General features: G+C 41.9%; 1 protein-coding gene across 2 annotated transcripts in view; it reads right to left on the reverse strand.

Moving 5' to 3' along the window:
- The window catches only part of LOC124595287 (rRNA methyltransferase 2, mitochondrial), a 65824-nt gene that overhangs the window by 17120 nt on the left and 22149 nt on the right, over positions 1 to 26555 (reverse strand). The window contains exon 3 of one of the 2 annotated variants that reach the window (XM_047133971.1): positions 1210 to 1496. In XM_047133971.1, the coding sequence (XP_046989927.1) occupies positions 1210 to 1496 (287 nt within the window). Of the gene's footprint in view, positions 1 to 1209; positions 1500 to 26555 lie in introns of both variants that reach the window. The other variant, XM_047133970.1, reaches the window with a different exon arrangement.

The raw sequence follows: 26555 nt of genomic DNA on the forward strand, positions 1-26555 counted from the left end.
GTGTTGACAACTATATGCAAACACCACTGCTTTCAGTCATTAAGCGAAGGTCAATGGCCACTGCATTGTTCGTAGTGAGAGGTAATGCCTAAAATTTGGTATCCTTGGCACATTCTTGACACCATGGATCACAGAATACTGAATTCCCTAATGATTTCCAAAATGGGGTGTCCCCCTCCAACTAGCATTCCGTGTTTAAAGTCTGTTAATTCCCATCGTGCAGCTGTAATCACATCAGACATCAATTCACATGAATCACCTGAGTACAAATGACAGCATTGCCAATGCACTGTCCACTTATACCTGATGTACATGATACTGCTGCCATCTGTACTGTGCTTATCACTATCCGACGACTTTTGTCACCTCATTGTAAAACGATTATCCAAGTTTTTATCTAATACTTTAGAATGTGTATTTCACAATAAGCTTACAATTACTTATCCTCAATAAATGTTTTAGACGAATGGTGGTCAGATTTCTACAAAAAGTCACAGCCTGATGCCTTTGACACTCTGCTTGTCAAACTCACAAGCCAAACTTTTTCTTTAAGCACTATGGAATGATGCTATTCATTCCTCAAATTCTACAAACAGTGTGTAATAAATGAAGCAAGAATTGACACTGGAAGGATGTCGTATCAGAAGTACCGCAATAAAGTTCCACAATAATGAAGGGGATAGTTTACACTCAAAACAGCATTCTTATAAGTAGGATAATATTTTCCCCAATTATGATGATTATGAAGTCACTGTTATTCTTTTTCCTACTGTTTGTGAAATTCATTTCAACTTTGGTGAGTACCAACAACTGGAATTCTCTGATATGCTGTCCAGTTCATTCTACAATTCCAGATATTCTTCACTTTTAGCCAGTGGGGCTTTGTCATCTTTGAAATTTAAGATAGGTATCTATCTCCTCTAAACAACATAATTTATACAGTGCAATTTTGCCTTACATTATTCATAATACGAGCTTATCATTCTTAATTTTCAATTTTTATTGCTCCCACTCTTGATATGTACAGCACAATAATAAATGATTATTTCCATTGCACATAATATAGCTTTGAAAAGAAAATATCTTTGTAATTAACATTGTGTGAGGAAAGTTTTACAAGTAAGACATTATGGGTAAAAATATGAGACTTTCACTTCTCAACATTCATCACAAATAAAAGCGTAACATTAAAACCATTGCACAACAAACCTTAACCAAAAGCATTGCTGATCCTGGCTTTGAGACAGTAAGTGCAAACTTGAATGCTGCATAAGCTAATAGCAATATATTCTCTTGATCCAGAACACGCACTCCAGTTGCATTCGGAGCCATATCACTCAGTATCACATCAGCTGGGCCAAAGTTGTTCAAATGTTCTGTAAGTTTCTTTTGAGTTGTTTGCTCAGTGAAATCATGACCACCCAGAATGATTGCACCATTGACAGGGTATATAGGCAGACAATCCACAGCAATTACATGTCCCACTGGCTGTTTTTCTTCTGAAACAAAAAGTACAAATATAAAAATCAGTACTCCTCACAAAAATTTGTTTGTTATGTTTTATAATTATGAGAAATTCTGTGGTACATGGTGTGTAACATGTTTCTATAGCACAAATTAAATTAACACAGTTTCAGCATTGATTGTATATAGCCACTGCAAATGCAACTCTCATGGCCAAGACAGTTCACTGTAATTTATGCCTCTTATCATTTAGCTCCATACACTGTTTCCTATAAATGACCTTACAATTACCTGGACTTTACACTGTATCTGTTTGAAGTGTTCTCATTAACTCAACACTGTTTTTTTTATGCATTTCATTTAAGTACAAGACTCAATTGTCTCCCATAAGTCCAACCCCTCGTCCAAGTCGTGGGAGATGGGCAACGGCACAAAGTAGGGGATTGCCTTTAGGGGCGATGTACAGCGGGGACTTCGTGTGCCCCAGGACCGCTAAGGTAGCTGAGAAGGCCCTATGGGAACCCTGAAACGTGACGGCTAACGGGGCTCTGGTGAAGCTGCGATAGGCCTAGCAAGCCAGTAGTGGATAAATCAACTGCTTTCAAAAAGGGAACATGCCTCGGATCACGGAACGGATTTAAAGGAAACCGACCAAGCAATGGAAAAGGATTACGAGATGGTTTACGGCTGGGCACCTTAAACGTAAGGACTCTAACTGGGAAGTTAGAAGAAATTGTAGAAATGATGGAAAGGAGGAAATTGGACATCTTGGGACTTGCTGAGACTAGGTGGAGAGGAGTTGGTGAAAAACCACTAAGTAAAGGATGTAAACTGTACTGGATAGGGAATGAGAGGGGAAGAAATGGAGTGGCAATAGTGGTCAGAGAGGGTCTGCAGGAGGAGGTGGAAGGTATCAATGATCGAATGATAAAAGCCAGAGTACGGGTGAAAGGAAAAAGCATTGAAATCATCCAAGCATATGCCCCACAGGTGGGGTGTACAAAAAAGGAGAAGGAGGAATTTGAAGATGACATGCAAAAGCAGCTAAATGGAGGAAATCAGATTATAATAGGGGACCTCAATGCACATGTTGGCACAGACAGGAAAGGATTCGAGGAGATATTGGGACCAGAGGGCTGGGGGAACCGAAATAGAGAAGGAAAATTGTTGCTGGAATTCTGCAAGAGGAATGGGCTGGCAATCGCAAATTCGTGGTACAAGAAGAGGAGTAGTCACAAAATAACTTGGTACAGTGGGGACTGGTCCCAAACTTCAGTAGTAGACTATGTACTAGTGGATAGGCAGATGATGAGCAGCCTCACAGATGTTAAGGTCATACCATCTGAGGCCTTAGACAGCGACCATCGGCTGTTGGTAGCCACCCTGAGAGAGAAAAAAGATAGGAGGGCAACAGATATACAGGAGAAAAGGTTGAAGACATGGATGCTGAAAGAGGATGAACGGAGGACCCAGTACCAGACACTGATCAGGAAGAAGCTGCCAAAGGAAGATCAGAGAACAGTGGAAGAAGAATGGGGCGATTTTAAGAGGGCTCTAGTTGAGGCAGCTGAGACTGTGTGCGGAAGAACTAGCACAAAGAGGAGAAGTAGGGAAACCCCATGGTGGAACAACATATGTAAAGAGGCAGTACTTCGAAAGAACAAAGCCTTCAGAGAATGGTTCCAGACCCGAACAGAGGAAGCTAGGGTAAAATATAAGGAAAGCAAGAAAGCGGCACAGACCATAGTAAGGGCGGAGAAGAAGAAGTGGATGGAAAAATGGACAAGAATGTTAGAAGAGGACAGTGAAGGGAACAAAAAAGTACTTTACACCATGGTAAGAAATAAGAGGAACGACAGAAGTGAGTGCCTGAGGATCATGGATAATAATGGAAGAGTTGTGGAGGAAATGCATGAGCTCAAAAAGATTTGGAAGGAGTACTTTGAAGATCTGTTGAATGCTGCCAAGCAGGTAACTAACAGCGATGGAGAGCCTAAGGCAGCAGACGATTATAATAGTGGGGAAATTGATGATCTAACTTGGAATGAAGTGGAAGAAGCCATAAAGAGGATGAAAGGGGGCAAGGCACCAGGTTGGGACGAAGTAACAGTGGATATGATACGAGCAGCAGGAGAAGTAGGAACCCAGTGGCTATACAGAGTGCTGAGGGTGGTGTGGAAGGAGAACAGAATTCCTGAGGATTGGAAGAAAGGAATTATAGTCCCGATCTTCAAGAAAGGGGATAAAAGGAGATGTGAGAACTACAGAGGAATCACCCTGCTATGCCACTGTGGAAAAATCTATGAAAAGATGATGGAGAAGAGAATAAGAAGCAGTATTGAAAGTAGACTGCAAGAGGAGCAGTACGGTTTCAGACCGGGAAGATCAACAACGGACCTCATATTTGCGGTAAGGCAACTGCAGGAAAGGCACTATGAGTACGGGAAGGACTTAATCATGGCCTTTTTGGATATTGAGAAGGCGTATGACAGTATCTGTAGGGACAAGCTCTGGGATGTGCTGAACGCAAAAGGGATAGATGAAGAGATTACACGAAAAGTCAGAAAAATGTATGAGGGAAGTGAGAGTTGTGTGAAAGTGGGGAGGGAACGTACTGCATGGTTCAAGCTGGAAAATGGGCTGCAACAGGGAAGTGCACTTTCGCCTTTATTGTTTATTATTGTTATGGATGAAATCCTACAGCAAGTATCAGATGCAATTGGAGATCATAAAATGAAAGCAGTGCTTTTTGCCGATGACCTGATGTTATGGGGAAATTGCGTGAAGGAGGTGCAAGAGCAGTTAGATGCATGGGAGGCAACGGCAGCACAATATGGAATGCATCTCTCTGCAAAGAAAAGTGAAATAATCGTCACAACAAGGAAGAAGAATAGGCCAAATGTGGATATAACTTGTGGAGGGGAAAAACTACAAGTGGTAGAGAACTTCAAGTACCTGGGAAGCGTGATTGAAAGTAAGGGGGGAAATGCAATGGAAATAAATGAAAGGTGCAGAAAAGCAGGGCAGTTCTACAAATGCATTAGGGGGCTTATTTGGAGCAAGGAGGTGCCACAGAAATCCAAGGGAATTATATACCGAACCTACTTTGTCCCCATATTGACATACGGAAGTGAGACATGGGTAATGCACAAAAGCGACAAAAGTAGAATACAGGCTAGTGAAATGAAGTTCCAGAGGAGCAGGTTGGGTGTAACAAGACGAGACAGATTGCGAAATTTGTATGTGAGGGAAAGACTAAAGGAGGAACCAGTACAGGACAGGATAGAAAAATCAAGACTGCAGTGGTATGGACACATGAAGAGAATGGATGAGGGAAGAATTCCAAAGAGGATGTTTGATCTGCAACTGGAGGGGAAGAGGCCCAGAGGAAGACCAAGAGATAGATGGGTGAAGGGAGTGAAGGAATGTGTGATGAGAAGAGGAGAGAACTGGACGAAGGTGGAAGAGGGGGAATGGTGGAAAGACAGAACACGATGGAGAGGCTTGTGTTCCCGACAGACCCAGCCAGTGGCTGGAAACTGTCCAAGATGATGATGATGACAAGACTCAATTGGGATTTAACGCATTGTATGTTAGAGCAGTGTGTGACAAAGTAAGCTGGGATCTTTTTACTTTCTCTCTTGTTTTGCCATCTGCCTCCTTAAATTCATTTTTTATTTTTGACTAATTATCATTAACATATGTGAGTATAATCTGCATTTTCATTAAAAGAGAAAGGTTGGCCACCAGTTTTAAAGAATGTAACACCAGATCTAGCTTTGAGCTTAGTTTTGTGTATGTCATCAGTTTCCTAATTTATTTTGACTATTCCTAGTTAATATCTTTTGGTAAAGGGTGCAATCATTGATTGTTTCATAACTTAAATTCTATTGTTGATGTATAAACAAATATAAATTCTGGCATTCTTTAAGTATTTATTTGGCTCTATTTGAAAACATGTTAGCAAAGCCAGCTCTTAATTAATTCCAAAGCAATTATCCATTTTGTCAAAAGTGTCTTTTCTGTAACTTTATCTGTTAATTTCATCATTTAAACAAATAATACAGCTTAAATCTCTCGGTAGAAGAAACTGTTAAAGAGAACCGCTTTCTTGGTGTATTCAGTTAATTTAATGAGTTATGTTTTAATTGCAATTTCTGTAAGTTAAACATCAAACAATGTATAGTTTCATTAATCATTATTGTGATGATATATAAAGGTCTAATTTTTTGTCCCAAGACAGTCAGTCCACAGTCAATTTTCAGACAAGAAACGCGTGCTGGTTAGGTCAACAACAATGCATCAACTTAACTGTGAAAGAAGTGTAACACGAATAGGCCATGTGTTACAATAATGACAATGTCTGTTCAATACATACCATATTATTCTGAAAGAACTATGAACTGTGTGGTTAGGTTTTTACTGCTCATAGATATTCAACAGTAAACTATTGTAGCAGTATGCTGATGTTTGCCTGCAACCTATTAATGAGGCTTATCAAAATTTGCCAATAGCTAACTGGCCGTATAACTGTAATATTGGGGAGGGGGGGGGGGGGGGTGAACAGTGAAAGTAAAGAAATGTGAAATGCAACTGTCAGCTACATCATTTACAGTAATCAGTGTTGAACTTCCACCCCGCATTTTTCAGCCAGTATAACAATGCAATATGTCGACACCGAGGACTGTCAACGAAGTAATAAAGCAGGCAAACGTCGCAATTGTTTGGGTATCTGCACAGGTACAAAAGTTGCTGATGAATACTTACTCTGCAAATCCTGACAGTATTTTTATTGTGGTGATAGCAAATCAAGTTACAACTAGAGCAGTTGTTGCATTATCAAGAACAAGAGAAGCAGCAGCAGCAACAACAAATGATGTTAATGCAACAAGTTGATCAATAAAAGAACCCAGTTTCATCTCCTACATCAATGTCATTGACAGTTTTGGTAGGTCTAAGGAGACTTGGGAAATTTATTTATGCTTTCCTGCAATCTTGCTGATCCCACCATTGAGTAAGCTTTATTACTGTTTTCTTGCAGTCAATGTTTTAGTGCAACAGGATCCAGAGCCATGATAAACTACTTGAATGAAACTAGTTTACTGCATTGGCCGTTTGTATTGAACCAGATACTACAAGCTCAACCCTGGTTATGAGGTAAACCATTTTATTTTATGGCATTTTCACCTACTGTATACATATCATTTTATCTGTACTTACATAATGTTTAATTTTTATTTTAGTTTATTGCATATCAGGCCAATTATGCTCTGCTGATGAAATTATATGACTGTAACCCAAAACATGTGCTTAATGGGTCAAATATTGTAAGTGCTCTTTATATTCTGGTGACTATAATCATTGGTTACTTTGTACCTTGTATTCTAATTATGCTTTTCCTATATTTATGCAGCTGTACAGCTGAAATGATGTAATATACAAAATGGAAATAAAATAGACATAAAGAACAGCCTGTGTAAAAAAAATTAATTTCTTTCACAAAATTCTTTTAATTATTTGTGTTAGGTGGCACAAAAATTACAGCCACACACTGACTCCAGTAGTATAAAATTCAATCATACTATTGATTTTTTGACCCAACCTTATGGTCAGCAAATACACAAGGCAACACCTTAATTGTAATTTAATCAATGTGCTAATAACTGTATGATTAACAGAGTGCTGACCACCAAGGTCTTAATTGTATATGCAATTTTTTGTGTAATGAATTCAATGTATCCTACATCTGCTTCGTCATCAGGGTATCAAGTGCCTACTGCATTGATGACACTACCTCAAATGATTGAGGAATGTAGTGGTCAGTCCGAAGAGGCAAGGGTTTCCGACTCAAGTTCAGTAGGGAGCAAGACTAGCTACAGCAACTTTAATGAGAAAGTCAGATTAAATTAGATTAGATTCAATTTCGTTCCACAGATCCAAAAAATGAGATGATTCTCGTGGGTGTGCAACATGTCAGTACCAACAATTCCTAAAATAGAAAGAAACTGGCAAAAGGCTGCCATGTAGACAACAGAATAGTAGTCAGTAATAAGCAGCCCATAATTTTAGTAGGTGTCACGTAGTTCACTGGCAGTGCCCCTTAACAATTTTGTTCTGGCATGCTGAAGAGTAAGCTTGAAATCAGCATCTGCAAAATAGTTTCAAACTGATTTTGGCACAGCCGTGTCACTCATCAATCTGGATGCACATTACGAACTATGCTCACTGCCACTCCTAGCCCCACAGTGGCAATTGACTGTTTATAGAAGTCAATCAGTGCTACTAAGAGGCCAAATCAGCATAGCTAAGTATAAGAATGTCTACAGACCACTAACATTATTAGTGACAGCTTCCCCAATACTTGCAAACATTTTTCGGCTACATGTAATTTCGTTGTTTAGCTTCCAAATCAATGAGCAAGATAAACCACTCTATTTAATGAGCTGCATGTATTGTGCAGTTATTTGAATCTTTGTCGGCCTGTGCAAAATTTTTCATTCATGTGCCGTTATAATCCCGAGTCCAGCAACATTTTTGTCATGCTCAAACAGTAACTTTCGTAATGCAGATTCTCTAAAAACAGAACTTGATTGATTACATGCCGTAAGTGCTGTCACCCCTGCCTTGTCAATCAATGGACTAACGCCCATGATAGTCATTAAAAAATGAATTTTTGGGAGCTTCACAGTCAAAGTTAATGCACAGGATAATACAGATTTATATCTGGTTCTGCATCTGGATGACTTGCTGGACAAGTAAGATGGAGGCCACTACTATTCAAAAATCAATTTAGCAGACACATATTTGCATTTGCTGTTAGAAGTGGAAACACAAAAAATACCTGTGTTCAATGTAACATTCAGAATCTACAAATATAAAAGATAATTATTTGAAGTCACAACTGCTTCAACTGTTTTTCAAAAGTATTTATCGCATCACATCCAAGGGATGCACAGAGCCTAGCTATATGGATGGCATCGGGCTTCACACTGACAACACAGGGCACTTCAACACCATAGACAAATTCCAAGTGACCAAAAGTTTTAAAGAACCGAACTGATTTATGGTTAAGCTCCTGCTTTTGTTGTTGAACAAACAATGAAACAAAGGTGTCAAGTTTGTGCAGTCTGTGGCCTGTCACAAGATAATAATGCTACGGAAATGGTGTGTGAAACCTGTACCATGCCTCACGGCATTTAGGGTAACGCTTGTGACAATACAGTGTTGGTTTGGTCCCATACCACAAAAAAGGCAGCAGAATAAATCAACTGGTTGTCTATATCTCCACAACATTATCAGTGGTGCAATTCAATAACTCCCGAGTGAGGAGGTTTGCTTGCTCTGGATCCGGAGGGCTATGCCGGCGGTAGTGTAGCCACCAGTAAGGTCACCCATGCAGGACAGGCCAAAGTGGAGGAGCCAGACAAAGTGAGTCTCACAATGACCTATCATTAGCCTGTCTCCTATCCTATCCTATCCTAAACCTCTTCTTTTTTCCTTACCATTATCAAACCCTTGCCAGGGATACGGCGAAATCCTTAATGGCAGCTACGACCGAGGAGAACATCTTTGGTACGGCAGCTGGCGGAGGAGGCACCCTTTCCCTCCTAAAGGCAAATGAGGAGCGGAACAACTGCCTTGTGGTGAAGAGGGATCTTCAAAGGCTGAGGGAGTAAACCCTGAAAGAACATCCTCAGATGCGTTAGGCTTAGCAGGCCAGCAGATGAGAAAAAGTTGTTACTGCTTTCAAATCAAAGAACGAGCCTTGGATTAAAAATACTTAATGTAGACAGCACTTCTTGTTCGCCTAGAACAAATGACAGCCCTTCACAGCCTGAAGAAAAACCAAGGAACGCAAGAAGATACACTAAACAAGAACAGAAAACTAGAACCCAACAAAAAGCCAAAAACAAGTTGAGGGTGGGAACATTAAATGTAATAACCTTCACAGGAAAGACTGAAGAGATTGTAGAAATGATGGACAGGAGAAATATTCATATCCTTGGATTGAGTGAGACCAAGTGGAAGGGAAAAAACTCTAAATTGCTGAGAGGTGGGTACAAATTATACTGGCAGGGTCACAATAAAGAGGCAAAAAATGGAGTGGGGTTTGCGTTTCACAAAGACATTGAACCAGTTACAGATGTGAGCTTTGTAAGCGAAAGGATATTTAGAGCAAGAATGAACTTGGGAAAGAATAGTTTTACTATACTCCAACCGTACGCACCTCTGCAAGGGTGCAGTGAGGAAGAAAAAACGAAATTACTAAAAGACCTGGAAGACCAAGTAAGATAATTGGGGGTCTGAATGCTCAGATTGACACGGATAGAAATGGATATGAGGAGGTGAAGGGCCCCTTTGGATACGGAACACAAAATGACAAAATGTTGAGAGTGAAGCAATTCTAAATCTGTGCTACGGTATATTGATAAGTTTCACTTATGGACCGTCTGACAGCAACTGAATAAAACACAATTTTAGTGCCATACGCGTTTCGCCTTTATTTTCTGCAAGGCATCATCAGTGGCAGGTTGCGTAGACAGTTTCTTACATATTATGCTCTTGTTGCATTTTTCGTGTTGTTCTTCTTCCTATGAGCGCCAGTTTGCTGTTTTTTCCACATTCCACAGCACTATGCACTGAACGCTTGTTTTAATGCAATGTTTTGGTTTCTGTGCATAAGGAATTATCTTTTAGTGAAGAATACATTCTTCAAGAAACGAGATAGCCATAAGATTACCAGATATGGCTGGGATGGCAAATCTAAGACAGTTATAGACTATATATTAACGGACAAATTATTTGGAGCAAAAGTAAGGGACACTTAAGTCATACCAAGTGAGCACTTGGATAGCGACCACAGGTTACTAGTCGCTGATCTAAATTATAAGATGAAAAGTTTGAATGCTGTAGAAAGAATGCCAAAAATTAAGTAGTGGAAGTTGACAGAGAAGAAAATAAGAAAAGTTTCCAAAATTTAGTAGTACAAAAATTGCCCAAAACTGAAAGGGGTAGTGGAGAGGAAGAGTGGAACCTATTTAAAACAACAATAGTTAACAGTGCTGTGCAGATATGCGGCAAAACAAAGGGTAAAGTGAAAGACAAAGAAACCAGTTGATGGAACGATAGAGTAAAAGATGCAATTAAAAATGTAATCTGGCAAAGAAAAACATGGAGTTCGAAAAAAGAAATCAGAACCAGGGGCTGGTACCAAAAGATGAACACAAGGTGACAACACTGGAGAAGGAATACCAACAAAGGAATTTCAAGCAAAGAGAACTGTGAAAGAAGAAAAGGAGAAGAGTTGGGAAATATTCACCCAGAAACTAGAGCAGGATAGCAAAGGGAACCAAAAACTGCTATATGGGTTATTGAAAAGTAAAAGATCTGACAGAGAAGACATAACAGCGATTGAAACAGAGGATGGGGATATTATCAGGGACATGGAAGGTATCAGAGAAGAGATGAAGAATTATTTTGAAATCTTATTGGATGGGGAAGGTGCACAAGAAAGGAACACCGAAATCATTGAATTAAAGAAAGAGCAGGAGCCAATCTCTTGGTTAGAAACTGAGAATTCCCTGAAAGAGATTAAAAGTGGGAAGGCAACTGGAGTAGATGAGCTAACAGCGGTTATGATTAAAGCCGCAGGAATCCATGGAATACAATGGTTACACCGGGTGCTGGGAGTGATATGGAAAGAAAACAAAGTGCCGGATGAATGGAAAAAAGGAATAAAAATACTATTGTTCAAGTAAGGTAGTAGAAAGAAATGCACCAACTACCGAGGAATCACATTGCTTTAAGATAATGGAAAAGGCCATAGAAAAAAGATTGCAGAAAATTCTAGAACACCAATTAGAGGAACAACGGCATGGGTTCAGAAGTAATAGGGGAACAATAAATCTCATTTTCTTCCTCCGTCAGTTAATGGAGAAATCCTGGGAAAAACGAAAGGACTTGATAGTAGTATTCGTGCATTTGGAAAAAGCATATGACAGTGTACCAAGAGATAAAATATGGGAATGCTTGAGAAAACAATGTTCCTGATTCATTAAATAAAAAAGTCCAGGTGCTGTACAATGGTTGTGAGATCAGTGTACAAGTAGGAGGTGGAAGATCAAAATGGTTTAAGACAAAGAGAGGTGTTCAGCAAGGCAGTTCGCTCTCCCCTTTACTCTTAATTACACTTATGGACACAATCATGAAAGAAATCAAGGAAGAAGAAAATGAAGAGCTCAACGCTTTTGTTTTTGCTGATGACATCGCCATTTGGGGAGAGACGGAAATGGAGGTTCAGAGGAGATTAGATCACTGGAACACAAAATTTAAAAAAATTCAAGTTAACTGTGAGTAGGAACAAGACAGTGGCAATGAAGATGAGCAGGACACCCACACCTTGTCACATCATACTGGAGGGGGAGTAGGCTGAATGTGTGAAAAGCTTCAATTATCTGGGTAGCATCATATCACGTGATGGAAGTTTCAAGCTAGAAGTCTTAAACAGAATAACAAAAGGATCTAGCTTCTTCCACCAAGTACGAAATCTAATCTGGGAAAAGGAAGTCCCTCAAAGGGCCAAACAGACCATGTATAAAACGTATCTCCTGCCAATAATGATGTATAGTCTGGAGGCCTGCGTCATAAATAAGAGAGAAGAGAATCAAATACAAGCATGTGAAATGAAGTTCCTTAGGTCAGCTCTACAAAAACTAGGAGAGACAGAGCCAGGAATGATTATGTAAAGGGAGACCTGCAGGTGACATTGACTACAGAGGAGAGGATGTGTGCTTTGAGACTGAAGTGGTTCGGTCATGTGAAGCAAATGCACCTGACCCGAACTCCACACCAGTATTTGGAGAGAAGGTTCCAGCAAGAAGACCAATTGGGCAGCCTAGAAATAGATGGACAGACCAGGTTAAAGAAGATCTCAAAAGGAGAGGAGTAACATGGGATGCAGTGGAGAGGGAAAAGCTATACCAGGAGAGAAACCAATGGAGGCATATCGTTCACAAAGTCCCTACCTGGCTCGCTGGAAGGAAATCCTGGTGATGCTGCTGCTGCTGCTGCTGCTGCTGCTGCTGATGATGATGATGAAAACTGATCATAGTTTATGGCCACAATTAATTTCACATTTACCATTTGGCTTTAACCCATTACTGGCCATTGTCCCTTTTTTTGGGATGCTTATATTTTACTTATTTCTACATAAGCAATGGATCTTTTAGCCTTTATTGTTGCACCTGTAGGTTCAACAAACTGCTATAATGCCTGTAAATGTAAAATAAATAACTTTTTTCTAAGTACTTCACGTCAGGAAAATTATAAACTTGGCAATTTTTTGTTCTCGCACTCGGCAGCACTGTATGTCTGCTGGTAGTTCCTGGACGGCAATGAGCTGTGATTTAGTTGTCTGGGCATGTTTGTTATGAACATATGAATGTCTGTGTAAGATTAAGTATACTTCAGATTTTTCAAGTAAGTGCAATATCGATATATTTTATGCGTCCCAATAATGGGACAATGGCATGTTACACTATCATTTATTGTTGATATGCCCTATTCTTGTATACACATATTATACAGAGAAGAACTGCATTTTACATTCTTTATATCTGCTTTTTTTCATATTCTATTCGAATTTTACGATTCCAACAGGATAAAAACATGCCGCGTGGACTTACACTTGAAGAAATTCTAGCAGAACTAGAGAACCATCAAGAGAGTGATGATGAAGATGATGACATAGAATTGGTGATTATTCCACCCGATGCAGATGTAATAACAGATGAAGAAGACATTGTCGAAAATGTACTGAACAATGAGTCTGTTGTACAAGATGTAGCCGGTACTTTAGAGCTCATAACAAGCCGAGATGAAGCTAATGCTACAGTTGTACCTCCAGAAGCCAAAAGAAGGAAAGCGTTAGGAGATGCAGCAGAAAGTGGTACGTTATCTACAAAAAAATATAAATGTAAGTGGTATAAATATCAACCCACGTACACAAACACTAGTGAACCAGGGAAGAGCAACGAACATTATGTTGCGGAATGTCTAGCAAATAAGACAGTGCCCCAGGTGTTTGAGGATTTTTTTTCTGAGAAACTAATAGATACTATTATTGAACAAAGCGAAATCTATGCTTTCCAACATAATAAAATAAATTTTCTGCTAACCAAAGAAGAACTAAAATCATTTATTGGCATACTACTTCTGAGTGGTTATCATAAGCTTCCCCATGAGAATATGTACTGCGAATAGGCTCCTGATGTCAGTCTTTCTTTACTCTTCAACTCCATGTCAAGAAATAGGTTTCGGGTAATAAAGCGATTCATTCATCTCAACGACAACTCCAAAATAGACAGAAACGACAAGATGTACAAACTGAGGTTGTACTTTGAAATGCTGAAAAAGGAATTTGGTAAATTTGGCGTATTTCATTCAGAACTCTCAGTTGATGAAATGATGGTACGTTATTATGGCAAACATTCACCTAAAATGCTTCTGAGGGGAAAGCCTATCAAATTTGGATATAAAATTTGGTGTCTTACATGTTCCAATGGCTTGGTTTATATTTTTCGCCATACTGTGGCAAGACTGATAACAAACAGGAGCCCTTAGGTGCAAGGGTAATAAATGAACTAACCAGCATGATTCCAGAATCAGAGTATCCGAATTATAAGCTATTCTTTGAAACTTTTTCACCAATGTTGACACACTGATCACACCCGTAAAGAGTAAAATGAAAGCTACAGGAACAATAAGAGAGATCCGACCTAATGCATGGCCTTTGATTGACTCGAAAAGAATGGCAAAAGAAAAGGAATGAGGATTCTATGACTACATGTTTGACAAAGATAACGAAGTTCTGGTTGTGAAATGGAATGACAACACGCTAGTATGTGTAGCGACAAATTACAGTACTATTACTCCTGTGAGTTCTACTAAAAGATACTCACGGGCAAAGAAAAAGGAAATATCTGTTACAATGCCACATCTCATTGAAGGATACAATGCCCATACGGGTGGCGTAGATCTACTGGACAAGCAGATATCACTTTATAGGACGAGGATAAGGTCAAAGAAATGGTGGTGGCCATTATTCACACAGATGATAGATATCTGCATAATAAACACATGGCATGCATACCAAATTGCTAACTCTAATGAGAAGCTCTCACCTTTGGATGTCCGACAAAGAGTAGTGACGTTTTACCTATCAAAGAAAACAGGATCAGTACCCAAATGCAGAGGACCACAAGGAAGTAAATAGAAGGAAAGACGGGTGAGCACAGATGTACGACTACATCCAGGAAATCATTTCATTGTGCCAAGTAAAACACAGAAGAGATGTGCTTACTGCAAGAAAAAAACAACAAAAATTTGTGATAGGTGCAATGTTGGTGAAAACAAGTGTTTTGCTTCATTTTATACTGAATAGACATTCACTAATATTAAAACATTCTTTATTTATTGTTTGTGTTGTTTTTTACAATATTATGCATGGAGAATAAGGTTGTGAATTTGCATAGCGCATTTGGCCAATGTCCCAAAAATGGGACGGTCTGTAGTTTTTGTTCTAATAAACTGAAAATTTTCAAAACAACTTTTTATTCAATTAATCACTCAGTGTAACGTATTTATGTATAAAAGTTTGCAAAAAATTATCCGATAGAGTTTTGGCCAGTAATGGGTTAAATTCCATTGTATTAGGAATCTATGTAGTAATGGTATCACAAATATCGTGCCCTATTTTCTGGGAGCTTGGAACAGGGACTGTTTTAATACTGAAACAACATTATCTGTTTATTATTTTTATAACCCAAAAAATGTGACATACTGTTCAGAGGAAGATGATGATCAGGAAAACAGTCACCTAACTTTAAAAAGAAAGAGACTCTAACAAGGACAATGAAGCAGTTAACAATGGGGCAAGCAGCAGCAACAACAAAAAACAACATTACCATCTTCTTGTAGTCAATGTTTTAGTGCAACAGGATCAACAGCGATCATAAACTTCTTGAAAGAGATTAGTTTCTTACATTGGCTTTTTGTACAGATCTGTGGTCTAGGGGTAAAATCTTTGATTAGTAACAAAAATGTCCCTGGTCACGGTTTCAAAACCTGCCACTGCTTAAATTTTTATTAATAATTAGCATTGGTGATCGAAGATTTCCAGCATAAGAAGTCACCCTCATTCTACAAATGACCTTGTCAAAAAGATGGGGTGGGAAACTGCCCCTAAAGGTGGAATAATCAGCAAGGATCAATGGCGTGAGCTTGGACATGCCACCTGTAACTGAAAAAGTATCATGATGATCTCTCCATTGGCAAAAGATTCCAGAACAGTTCCCTATTCAGCTCTCCAGGAGGGAACTGTCAATGGGGAGGTGACCATGAGAAAAAGTTTGAAAAACCAACGAAAGGATAATGTTCTAAAAGTCAGGGCATGGAATGTCAGGAGCTTGAATGTGGTATGGATGCTAGAAAATCTGAAAAGGGAAATGAAAAGGCTCAATCTAGATGTAGTATGGGTCAGTGAAGTGAAATGGAAAGACAACAATGGTTTCTAGTCAGTCGAGTATAAAGTAATATCAACAGCAGCAGCAAATAGTATAACGGGAGTAGGATTTGTTACGAATAGGAAGGTAGGGTAGAGAGTGTGTTACTGTGAACAGTTCAGTGATAGGGTTGCTCTTATCAAAATCGACAACAAAACAACACCAACAATGACAGTTCAATTACACATGCCGATGTCACAAACTGAAGATGAAGAGATAGAGGAAGTATACAAGGATATTGAAAGGGTAATACAAAGGGAGATGAAAATCTGAGTTATGGGGGAATGAAATGCAGTTGCAGGGGAAGGAGTAGAAGAAAAGGTTATAGGAGAATATGGGCTTGGGACAAGGAGTGAGGGAGGAGAAAGACTAATTGAGTTCTGTAATAAATTTCCACTAGTAATAGCGAATAGTCTTTTCAAGAATCACTAGAGGACAAGGTATACTTGGAAAAGGCTGGGCGATATGGGAAGATTTCAGTTAGATTACATCGTGGTCAGGCAAAGATTCTACATTTAGACAATCCATTGCAAGGCATACCCAGGAGCAGATATAGACTCAAATCACAATGTAATAGTGATGAAGAGTAGTCTGAAGAGATTAGTCAGTAAGAATCCATATGCAAAGAAGTGGGATACGAAAGTACTAAGGAATGATGAGTCACACTTGAAGTTCTCTACGGCCGTAGATACAGCAATAAGAAATAGCTCAGTAGGCAGTGCAGTTCAAGAGGAATGGACATTTCTAAAAAAGAACAATTACAGAGGTTGGAAAAAAAACCATTGGTACACAGAAGATAAATGCGAAGAAACCATGGCTAACAGAAGAAATACTTGAATTGATTGATGAAAGAAGGAAGTGCAAAAATGTTCAGAGAAATTCAGGAATACAGAAATACAAGTCACTGAGGAATGACATAAATAGGAAGTGCAGGGAAACTAAGACAAAATGGCTGCATGAAAAATGTGGAGAAATCAATAAAGAAATGATGGTTTGTTTTATTTTGTTTTAGAGCGGAAAAAACAACTGAGGTCATACATGCCCAAGTCAAAACTATAGAACACAAACACAGAGATTTGGGAAATGACTATATGTCAGTCCTAAGTGACAGAATAGGAGACATCTAAACAAGGCATGTGGAAAAAAACCATACAAAAATGGAGATCCAAAGCTAAAAATTAAATGGCCTTCACCATATCTCTTCGGCGGATAAAAAGTAAAACGCGGGCGACAGTCCGCGTGTCATTTGCTAAAATGGCTCATAAATCAGATGGCAAACCCAAAATGGAAAGTACATTGGTAAAAAAAAAGGGCATTCCAGCACGTAGTGGTGGACAGTTAAAATTTGGGCACAATGTACACAAAGTGGTGGGGCAGCGCCACTGAGCAAATGACGATGGCTAAAAAGGCAGTGCCCAAAACGCAGGTGAGTTAAAATAATCTCCTCCCGGCAGGAGGGCCGAGAGGAGGCGGCGGGAGAGGCTTAATAAGCCGAAGCATATCCCCGTGAAGGGAGGATCATTGGCGATGCCAAAGGGACACTACCTCCTGACAGACGACAACGCAGAGATCATCGGAAGGAATAGCGGTATTTGCGGGCTGAGGTACGAGGAATGCAGCCTTGGCAGCAGTATCAGCAGCCTCGTTTCATGGCAGACCAACATGACCAGGGACCCACAGAAACATGACATTGGCTCCACTAAGATTGAGCAAGTGACAGTCTTCCTGGACCCATTGCATTCACTGCACTAAGGGATGAGCAGTGTACAGCGCACAGATACTTTGGAGGGTGCTGAGTGAGTCTGAGCAGAGGACACAACTGGGAAGGCTGTGTCACCAGACTTACTCCATGGCCTGATACAAGATGAAAAGCTCGGCTGTGAATACTGAGGAGTGGGGTGGAAGCCAATATCGAAAGACGCGAGTGCCAATGATGAATGCACAATCGACCCCATGGTCAGTCCGAGAGCCATCAGTGTATACAAGGGTACTAGCGCTAAGTTCCATGCAAAGGTTGTGAAACTGAAGGCGATAGACCGAGGCTGGAGTAATGTCCTTAGGAAGCAAACGATGGCCAAGGTTAACATGGGCCACTTTAAGAAGCCAAGGTGGTGAAGGGTTCACACCCACAGGGAAAGCAGCAGGTAGCTTGAAGTTAAGTCGCTGTAGCAAGTGGCTAAAGCGGACTCCAGGAGGTAACAGAGAAGAGGGACGAGCCCCATACTGATGATATAAGGAATCATCACAGAAGGAAGCATAGGAAGGGTAGTCACGCATGGCAGACAAACGGCTTGCATACTTGCAAAGGAGAAAGTCATGGCGGTAGGACAGTGGCAGTTCAGCAACTTCAGCATACAGACTCAACCGGCTGGTGTAAAACATGACCGTGGCCAAATGGATGCCATCTTGATGGATAGTGTTGAGACGGCGTAAAAGGGATAGGCATGCAGATGCATAAACAAAGCACCCATAGTCCAGTTTCTAACGGACAAGGGACCTGTACAAACGGAGGAGGGTGGTTCGATCGGGGCCCCAAGAAGTACCATTGAGGACATGTAGGACATTGAGGGACTGCGTACAGCAGGCTGACAGGTAAGAGACATGGGAGGACCAAGAGAGTGTTTCCTATTGAGCATGGGCCCCAGGAATTTCGTAGAGTCAACGAACGGAAGGGCACAGACACAAGATGTAGAGATGGTGGGAGAAACCATATGTGACGCCAGAAATTCGTACAGATGGTTTTGTCAGTGGAAAAGCGAAAGCCATTGACGATCCTCAAGGAGTGAAGATGATCAAGACAGTGCTGAAGATGCTGCTCAGTGAGACAGGTCCATGGAGAACTGAACTAGATGGTAAAATCATCGACAAACAAAGAGCCGGAGATGCCATTACAGTGTTAATGGCGATAGCAAAGAGGATGAGGCACACCGTTTACCTGAACAAAGGTGTCTGACAAAGCAGAACCCACATGCACCTTGAAAATTCGCTCTTGTAAAAATGCCCGAAGAAAACAGGGCAGGCACCCATGGAAGCCCCACGTGTAAAGAGTACAGAGGACACCAGTTCTGCAGCAGGAGTTGTAGGCCTTCTCCAAATTGAAACTCATGTCCACAGCCTGAGATTTCCACAGAAAACCATTCATGACATGGGTGGACAAAGTAACGAGATGGTCAACTGCAGAACGCCGCACTCGAAATCCACACTGTGTATTCATGAGTAAATGGCGAGATTCGAGCCACCACACCAGCCGGGCATGAATCATACGTTCTATCACCTTGCAAACGCAACTGGTAAGAGAGATGGGCGGTAGCTAGGAGGAGGTTTTTGTCCTTACCGGGTATAGGTATGGGTATGACTGTGGCTTCACGCCAGAGTCCAGGAAATGTGCCCTCAGCTGGGATGCGGTTATATGTGTTGAGCAGAAAGTGCTTGCCCACATTCTCCACTCATTTCCAATGGATAAAGGCAGGGTGATAATGAGAAGAGCTCGAAACTTCCGCAAAATGGTGGGCCAAGGTGTTGGAGATACCAACAGGATCCATGATGTCATCGGCACCTACTGTCAGGCCAGAAATGGGGGAATGGATCTTGGTTCCACAGAGCCATTGGAGGCTGGTCCACATGACAGAGGACAGTGTGTAACTTTTAAAAGAACTTGTGAATGAAATCCAACGAGCTCTTTTGCTATCCGAAGAACTTGACAACACTTTGCACGCATCTGTTTATAATGAATGCAGTTTTCCAGCGTAGGGTGGAGGTTAAAAATATGAAGAGCACGTCTCCATGCATTAACTGCATCACGGCAAGCCTCAGTCAACCAAGGGACTGGGACACGGTGTGGTAACGAGAAAGTGTGAGGAATGGAACTTTCTGCAGCAGTAAGGATATCGTTGGTGAAATAGTCCACCTGGTCATTGCAACTGGGGATATCTTGTTCTGCGAAGGTTGACAGGGAGGAGTAAAGCTGCCAGTCAGCCTTAAAAAGCGGCCATTTGGGCATGCATGTGGATGAGGTAGGAGTCAGCACATCGAGAGCACACGGGAAATTGTTGCTCGAGTAGGGGTCAGAAAGAAAGGACCATTCACGACGATGGGCAAGCTGGGCAGTGCAAAAGGATAGGTCCAAATGGGAATAGGTGTGTGAGGAGTCAGAGAGCAAAGTGGGTGCACCAGTGTTAAGGGAGAAGAGGTTCAGTTGGTTAAGAATATCAGCCAAGAGGGCACCTCTCTGGCAGGTCCTGGGAGAAACCCAAAGGGGATGATGGGCATTAAAGTCACCGAGTAGCTGACCAAGAAGCTGAAGGAAGTCTTCCCTGGTGACATCAAAGGGTGGAGGTGCATAAATTGTACAGAGGGAGAAAGTCAGGTGGGGAAGGAAAAGGCGAACGGCAACAGCTTGAAGATGGGTAGTCAGGGAGTTGGGTTGACTATGAAGGTCATCCCATATAAGCAGCATGATGCCCCCATGAGATGGGATGCTGACCTCAGAGGCAAGCTCAAAACAAATCGGTAAGTAATGTGGAAGCTCAAAGTGGTCTTGAGGGCGTAATTTAGTTTCCTGAAGGCAAAGTACAAGGGGATGCTGCGATGCTAGAAGCAGCTGTAAATCCTCTTTGTGGGACCGAAGGCCATGAACGTTCCATTGGAGGACAGTCACGAGAAGGAAGAGATGTAGGGGTGACAACTCCATGTCTGCTGAGGGACAGCCAGTGGAGAGTCGCTACTACAGGGCACAGAAGCAGGAGGATCCTGCTCCATGGGGTCCACAGAAGCATCAGCGTGCTTGTGCGGCTGGTTGGTGGAGTCCAACGCTGAAAAATGGTTGGTGGTGCACACTGGTGAGACAGAGGCTGGCCGGGCTAAGTGACCACATGGTGACACTGTCGAGCAGGATCTTCGAGTTGGTGAAGGGATGACCATTTGTCTTTAGCGGACTTCAAGCCCTTCTGGTTAGAGGAAGACTTGGGTGTTGTTTGGCAGGAGGGATGGAGGAAGTCTTCTCGGGAGCACTCTTCCTGTCCTTTCCTGCCTGCCAGTTGTGTAGTGGGTAGCTTCGTCCCTTTGGGCGAGAGTTTGACAGTTTGTTGCACAGCGGGACGGGGGGACGGCAATGCTACCTTGACACCGGGTGACTTCACAACCTTAGAGCCACATTTGAGGTCGCATGTCTGCGTAACCATGTTACCTCATGGAGCGAAGGGTAACAAGAACAGAATTATAAGTGCCAGAAGGGAGAACACAGGGTTTGTGGCTAGCCAGTAACTTGCAAGCTACTGGATAAGGCACTTTTTACTTTACCCACATCTCTTCAACAGCCCATTCGTCTAGATACATGCAACAATCCCAGGAGGAGGCAGCATGGCCACCATTGCAGTTGATACAGCACGGAGAAGGAGCCAGACATTCGCCCTCGTGTGCATCCCTGCCACATGTTACGCATTTGTCTGGGTGTCGACAAGACGTTTTAGTGTGAGTGAACCAATGACACTGGTAACAGCACATCAGATTCGGAATGTACGGCCTGACTATGGTGATTTCATAGCCTGCTTTAATCTTGGATGGCAGCAGCACCCTATGAAAGGTAAGGAAAATAGTGCGGGTGGTCACCAAGGAGGACTCTACCTTTTTCCTTACACGATGGACAGCAATGACACCCTGATCAGAGAGGTAAGACTGTATTTCAGACTCGGTTAGACCGTCAAGCAGCCTAGTGTAAATTACACCACGGGAAGAATTCCAAGTTCTATGTGACTTGACACGAACGGGTAGCCGCGGAGAAGCGAGGCAGCAAGTAGTAGTTGTGCTTGAGCTTCAGAAGCCGTCTCCAAAAGCAAAGTGCCATTCCATAAATGAGAGCAGGATTTCACAGGGCCAGCAGGATTTCACAGGGCCAGCATCAACACCTTTCTGAATAGTGAACAGATTGACCGTGGTGAAGGACTGACCGTCATCACTATGTGATAACACAAGGAACCGTGGTGCAGCGGGAAGGGTATCCGAATCAGTAGCCTAATTACATTTACGTTTCATCGACGTCGATGGTGAGGATGAGTGACTCAACACGACGAAATCCACCATGACTGCCAGCTTCTCCGACGGCACGGTCCTTCCAACTGGGGGCCCCCTTCACAAGGGGGCGCACCCGCCTTAGGTGATTGTTCACATCTCAGGTCACACCTCGCGAACACCTGATGTAGGGACGAATGGGCAATCTGGGAAGGTTACAGCTCAGGCAATCACCCCTCCCTGGGCCTGGTCTGTACCAGGGGGTATGTGCGAACCCTACCTGTCGACCCGGGGCTGGGAATTACACATTACCCAGTCACTTTTTACACGTCAGACTCGTGGGCCAGGCTTCAGGAGCGCACAGGGAGGAAGAAAAAAAAAAAGAGGATCCTCAAATGCCAAAGCAGAGTAATGAGAGCAGAAAGGAAAAAAGGAGCCAGAAAGAAAGTTGAGACTGTTCACAGGTCAGCAACAGAATGCAAAACATTCCCAATAATACCCCAGATATGTTCCCCAAGGGAAAGGAAAAAGAATAGCAAGAGGATAGACATGCAGCATGGAAGGGAAAAAGTGCTGCAAAGGCTGGGGTCCCGTGGTAGCCAAGCACGAACCTGCCAAAGAGTGGTGAGCCCCCTGGGCGAAGAAAGTAATGATGGTTGGCAGCACTGACTCAGCGTACAAGAAAGTCAAAACAACCTTCGATGAAATTAAAAGCAAGGGTGGTAACATTAAGAGAGCAACAAGAATTCCACTGCGAAATGCAGAGGAGAGAGCGGATCGGTGGAAAGAGTACATTGAAGCCCTCTATAGAGGAAAGATATGTCTCATGTGATAGAAAAAGAAACAGGAGTTAATTTAAAAGAGATAGGGGATCCATAATAGAATCAGAATTTAAGAAAGCTTTGGAGAACGCAAGTTCAAATAAGGCTGAAGGGATAGATAACATTCCACCAGAATTCTTAAAATCATTGGGGGAAGTGGCAACAAAACAACTATTCACATGGCTGCCTGGAATGTACGAGTCTTGTGACATGCCATCCGAGTTTCAGAAAAATATCATTCACACAATTCTGAAGACTGCAAGAGCCGACAAGTGTGAGAATTATCACACAATCAGCGTAACAGCTCATGCGTACTCCAAGTTGCTGACAAGAATAATATACAGAAGAATCAAAAGGACAATTGAGAATGTGTTAGATGACTATAAGTTTAACCTTAAGAAAGGTAAAGGCTCCAGAGAGGCAATTCTGACACTGCGGTTGATAATGGAAGCAAGACTAAAGAAAAATCAAGACCCGTTCATAGGATCTGTTGACCTGGAAAAAGCGTTTGATAATGTAAAATGGTGCAAAACGTTTGAAATTCTGAGAAAAATAGTGGTAAGCTATAGGGAGAGACAAGTAATAATAATAGAGCCAAGGGGGAATAATGATAGTGGATGACCAAGAACGAAGTGCTTGAATTAAAAAGGGTGTAAGACAGGGACGTAGTCTTTCACCCCTTCTGTTCAATCTGTACATCGAAGTATCAATGATGGAAATAAAAGAAAGGTTCAGGAATGGGATTAAAATTCAAGGTGAAAGGATACCAATGATACGATTCGCTGATGACATTGGTATGCTGAGTGAAAGTGAAGAAGAATTAAATGATTTGTTCAATGGAATGAGGAGTCTAATGAGTACAAAATATGGATTAAGAGTAAATTGAAGAAAGATGAAAGTAATGAGAAGTACCAGAAATGAGAATAGTGAGAAACTTGACATCAGGATTGGTGGTCACAAAGTAGATGCAGTTAAGGAATTCTGCTACCTAAGCAGCAAAGTAACCAGTGATGGACGGAGCAAGGAGGACACCAAAACCAGACTAGCACTGGTAAAAAGGGCATTCATGCCCAAGATAAGTCTACTAGTGTCGAACATAGGCTTAATTTGAGGAAAAAATTTCTGAGAATGTACGTCTGGAGCACAGCATTGTATGGTAGTGAAACTTGGACTGTGGGAAAATCGGAACAGAAGAGAATCAAAGCATTTGAGATGTGGTGCTACAGATGAATGTTGAAAATTAGATGGACTGATAAAATGAGAAATGAGGAGGTTCTGCACAGAATCAGACAGGAAAGGGATATGTGGAAAACACTGACACAGAGAAGGGACAGGATGATAGGACATCTGTTAAGACATCAGGGAATGACTTTCATAATACTAGAGGGAGCTGTAGAGGGCAAAAACTGTAGAAGAAGACAGAGATTGGAATACATTCAGCAAATAATTGAGGATGTAGGTTGCAAGTGCTACACTGAGATGAAGAGATTGGCACAGGAGAGGACCTAGTGGTGGGCCTCATCAAACCAGTCAGAAGACTGACAACTCAGAGCTGGATATCATTGTTACAGAAAAACTTTTTAAAATATTTAAATCAATTTATTTATCTGTCTGGCATATGGTGTAGCACATCATATGAATTAATTAAATATACATAATATAAATACAAACATGTATGTATATAAAACACACAGGATATAAAAAATAATAGCTATAAACACACATAAAACAATAAAACACAAACAAACACAACTACAGCCAAATGTTCATGTTGTGATATGTTCTACTAGCATTCCATTAGCATACAGGAATATGGAGTAGTTATCAGAAAAGGCTGTCACTTGGCAGTCTTCAAACATTTGTTTAACCATTTTCTTAATGGCTTGACAATCACACTTGGGAGACATTATTTTCTCCTATACGTACAATTAGTCAGCACATCTTCAACAGCCTGTTCAAATTCTATCTCAGGTAGACCAGGTTTTGCAAGGCTTATCAAACCTGGGTGGTGAGGTGATGGGACAAGGCATATTACAAAAGACAGAGGTTGCCTGTTCAGTCCATACCTATTTCCTGTGATCAACTGAGCTGCATCCATTTTCACCCAAAATTGTTCCACTCTTTACAGGGTGGATCTGTAGAGCGGAGGCTGGTACTTTCACTGTTGAGGGTACCTTGGTAGGTTTGTAGAAGACAGTTGTTCTCAATCTTTTTGAGTTCTCCATGATCTAATTCTACAAGAGAACACTACACAATGATTGATATAACAAACTTTATTAAGTCTACAAAACAATTTACTATAATTGGTACATTAGCCATAGAGTGGCTCACAATAACAGTCCAACAACACATATGCAGATGTAAACACGTAACTGAGTTAGAGCTGGCCCAGTCCATCTCTAAAACACGCCAGCAGGCCAGTGGACTGTACGGACAAGAGGCTGCACACGCAGCATCCATGAGAGGCAGACTCTGACGGTTGTTGAACTTCAAGCTGTGTCTGCTGACTTACGTGGTGAGCCTACAACTGCACGCCTGCATCTCAGATGTGGATATATGTGAGTCACTACAGCCCTACCCCTCAGGGGGATGGTGTGTTGTTAATTCCTGGGGAGTATCGTGGATGGCTGTGATGTGGAGATGGTGTTCACGTGCATGGAGGCTCCAGAGGCAAGAGAAGCAAGCAACCCCTGATCACCAAGACCTGGGGATATGGGCCAAATGGCTGGGATAAGGCGAGCCCCGTTGGCCCACAAGAGAACAGAATCAGCAATGAGCAGTCCAAGTCAGAATCCATGGCGATGTCCAGTGGTGGTGTGGAAGGTGGATAGACACCGCCACAGGTTGAGGCTTTTCCTGTAACATTGGACCAGAGACGGCAAGCACTCCAGCTGGTGTGCCACCGGAATTGCTGCCAGAGTCTGTGAAAGCATAGCCTCTTCAGGCAGAGCCACTGCAGCAGCTGGAAGGGGAGGCTGGAACCCACGAGAACTGCTGCCAGAGGCTGTGAAGGCATAGTCTCTTCAGGCAGAGCCACTGCAGCAGCTGGAAGAGGAGGCTGGAACCCACGAGAACTGCTGCCAGAGGCTGTGAAGGCATAGTCTCTTCAGGCAGAGCCACTGCTGCAGATGGAAGAGGAGGCTGGAACCATTACAGGTAAAGTGGTGCCCAGTGGCCGGGCTACCAGTGATGGTGGTGTTGCAGCTGGGATGGAGGGTGTGGATGCCCATCCAGATGGAGCTGATTTAAATGGCACCAGAGCTCTTGGACCCTTGTCTGTACAAGGTAGAAGTGGTGGACATTCTTGCAAACGATGACTGCCAGTATCTAGCAGGGCATCAACCAAAACCACATGCCCAGACTGCTGCCTCGATGTAAGACCCAGTATGCTGGAACACTATGGTGGGCGAGATGCAGGAAGGAGGAGACGGAGCAGCTCCTTTGCTTGTGCCTGTGGAGAATCTCATTGGGCCACAAGAACCCATCGGACTCATACATTAGGCTGACAGAAAAAAATTTAATGCCTCTTTGTCTTGTATATATTTATTCATCTGGGTCTTAAAGGTGCAAACCTTGCGCTCAGCTTCCCTATTAGATTGTAGATGAGGAGGGGAGTGAACATGGCAAATGCCTGAATGCACACAGAAATCACTGAACACCTGAGACAGGAACTGGGTCCATTGTCAGAAACTAGGGTAACTGG

Source organism: Schistocerca americana, chromosome 2 (genome assembly GCF_021461395.2).
Source record: "Schistocerca americana isolate TAMUIC-IGC-003095 chromosome 2, iqSchAmer2.1, whole genome shotgun sequence".
NCBI classification, from domain to species: Eukaryota; Metazoa; Arthropoda; class Insecta; order Orthoptera; family Acrididae; genus Schistocerca; species Schistocerca americana.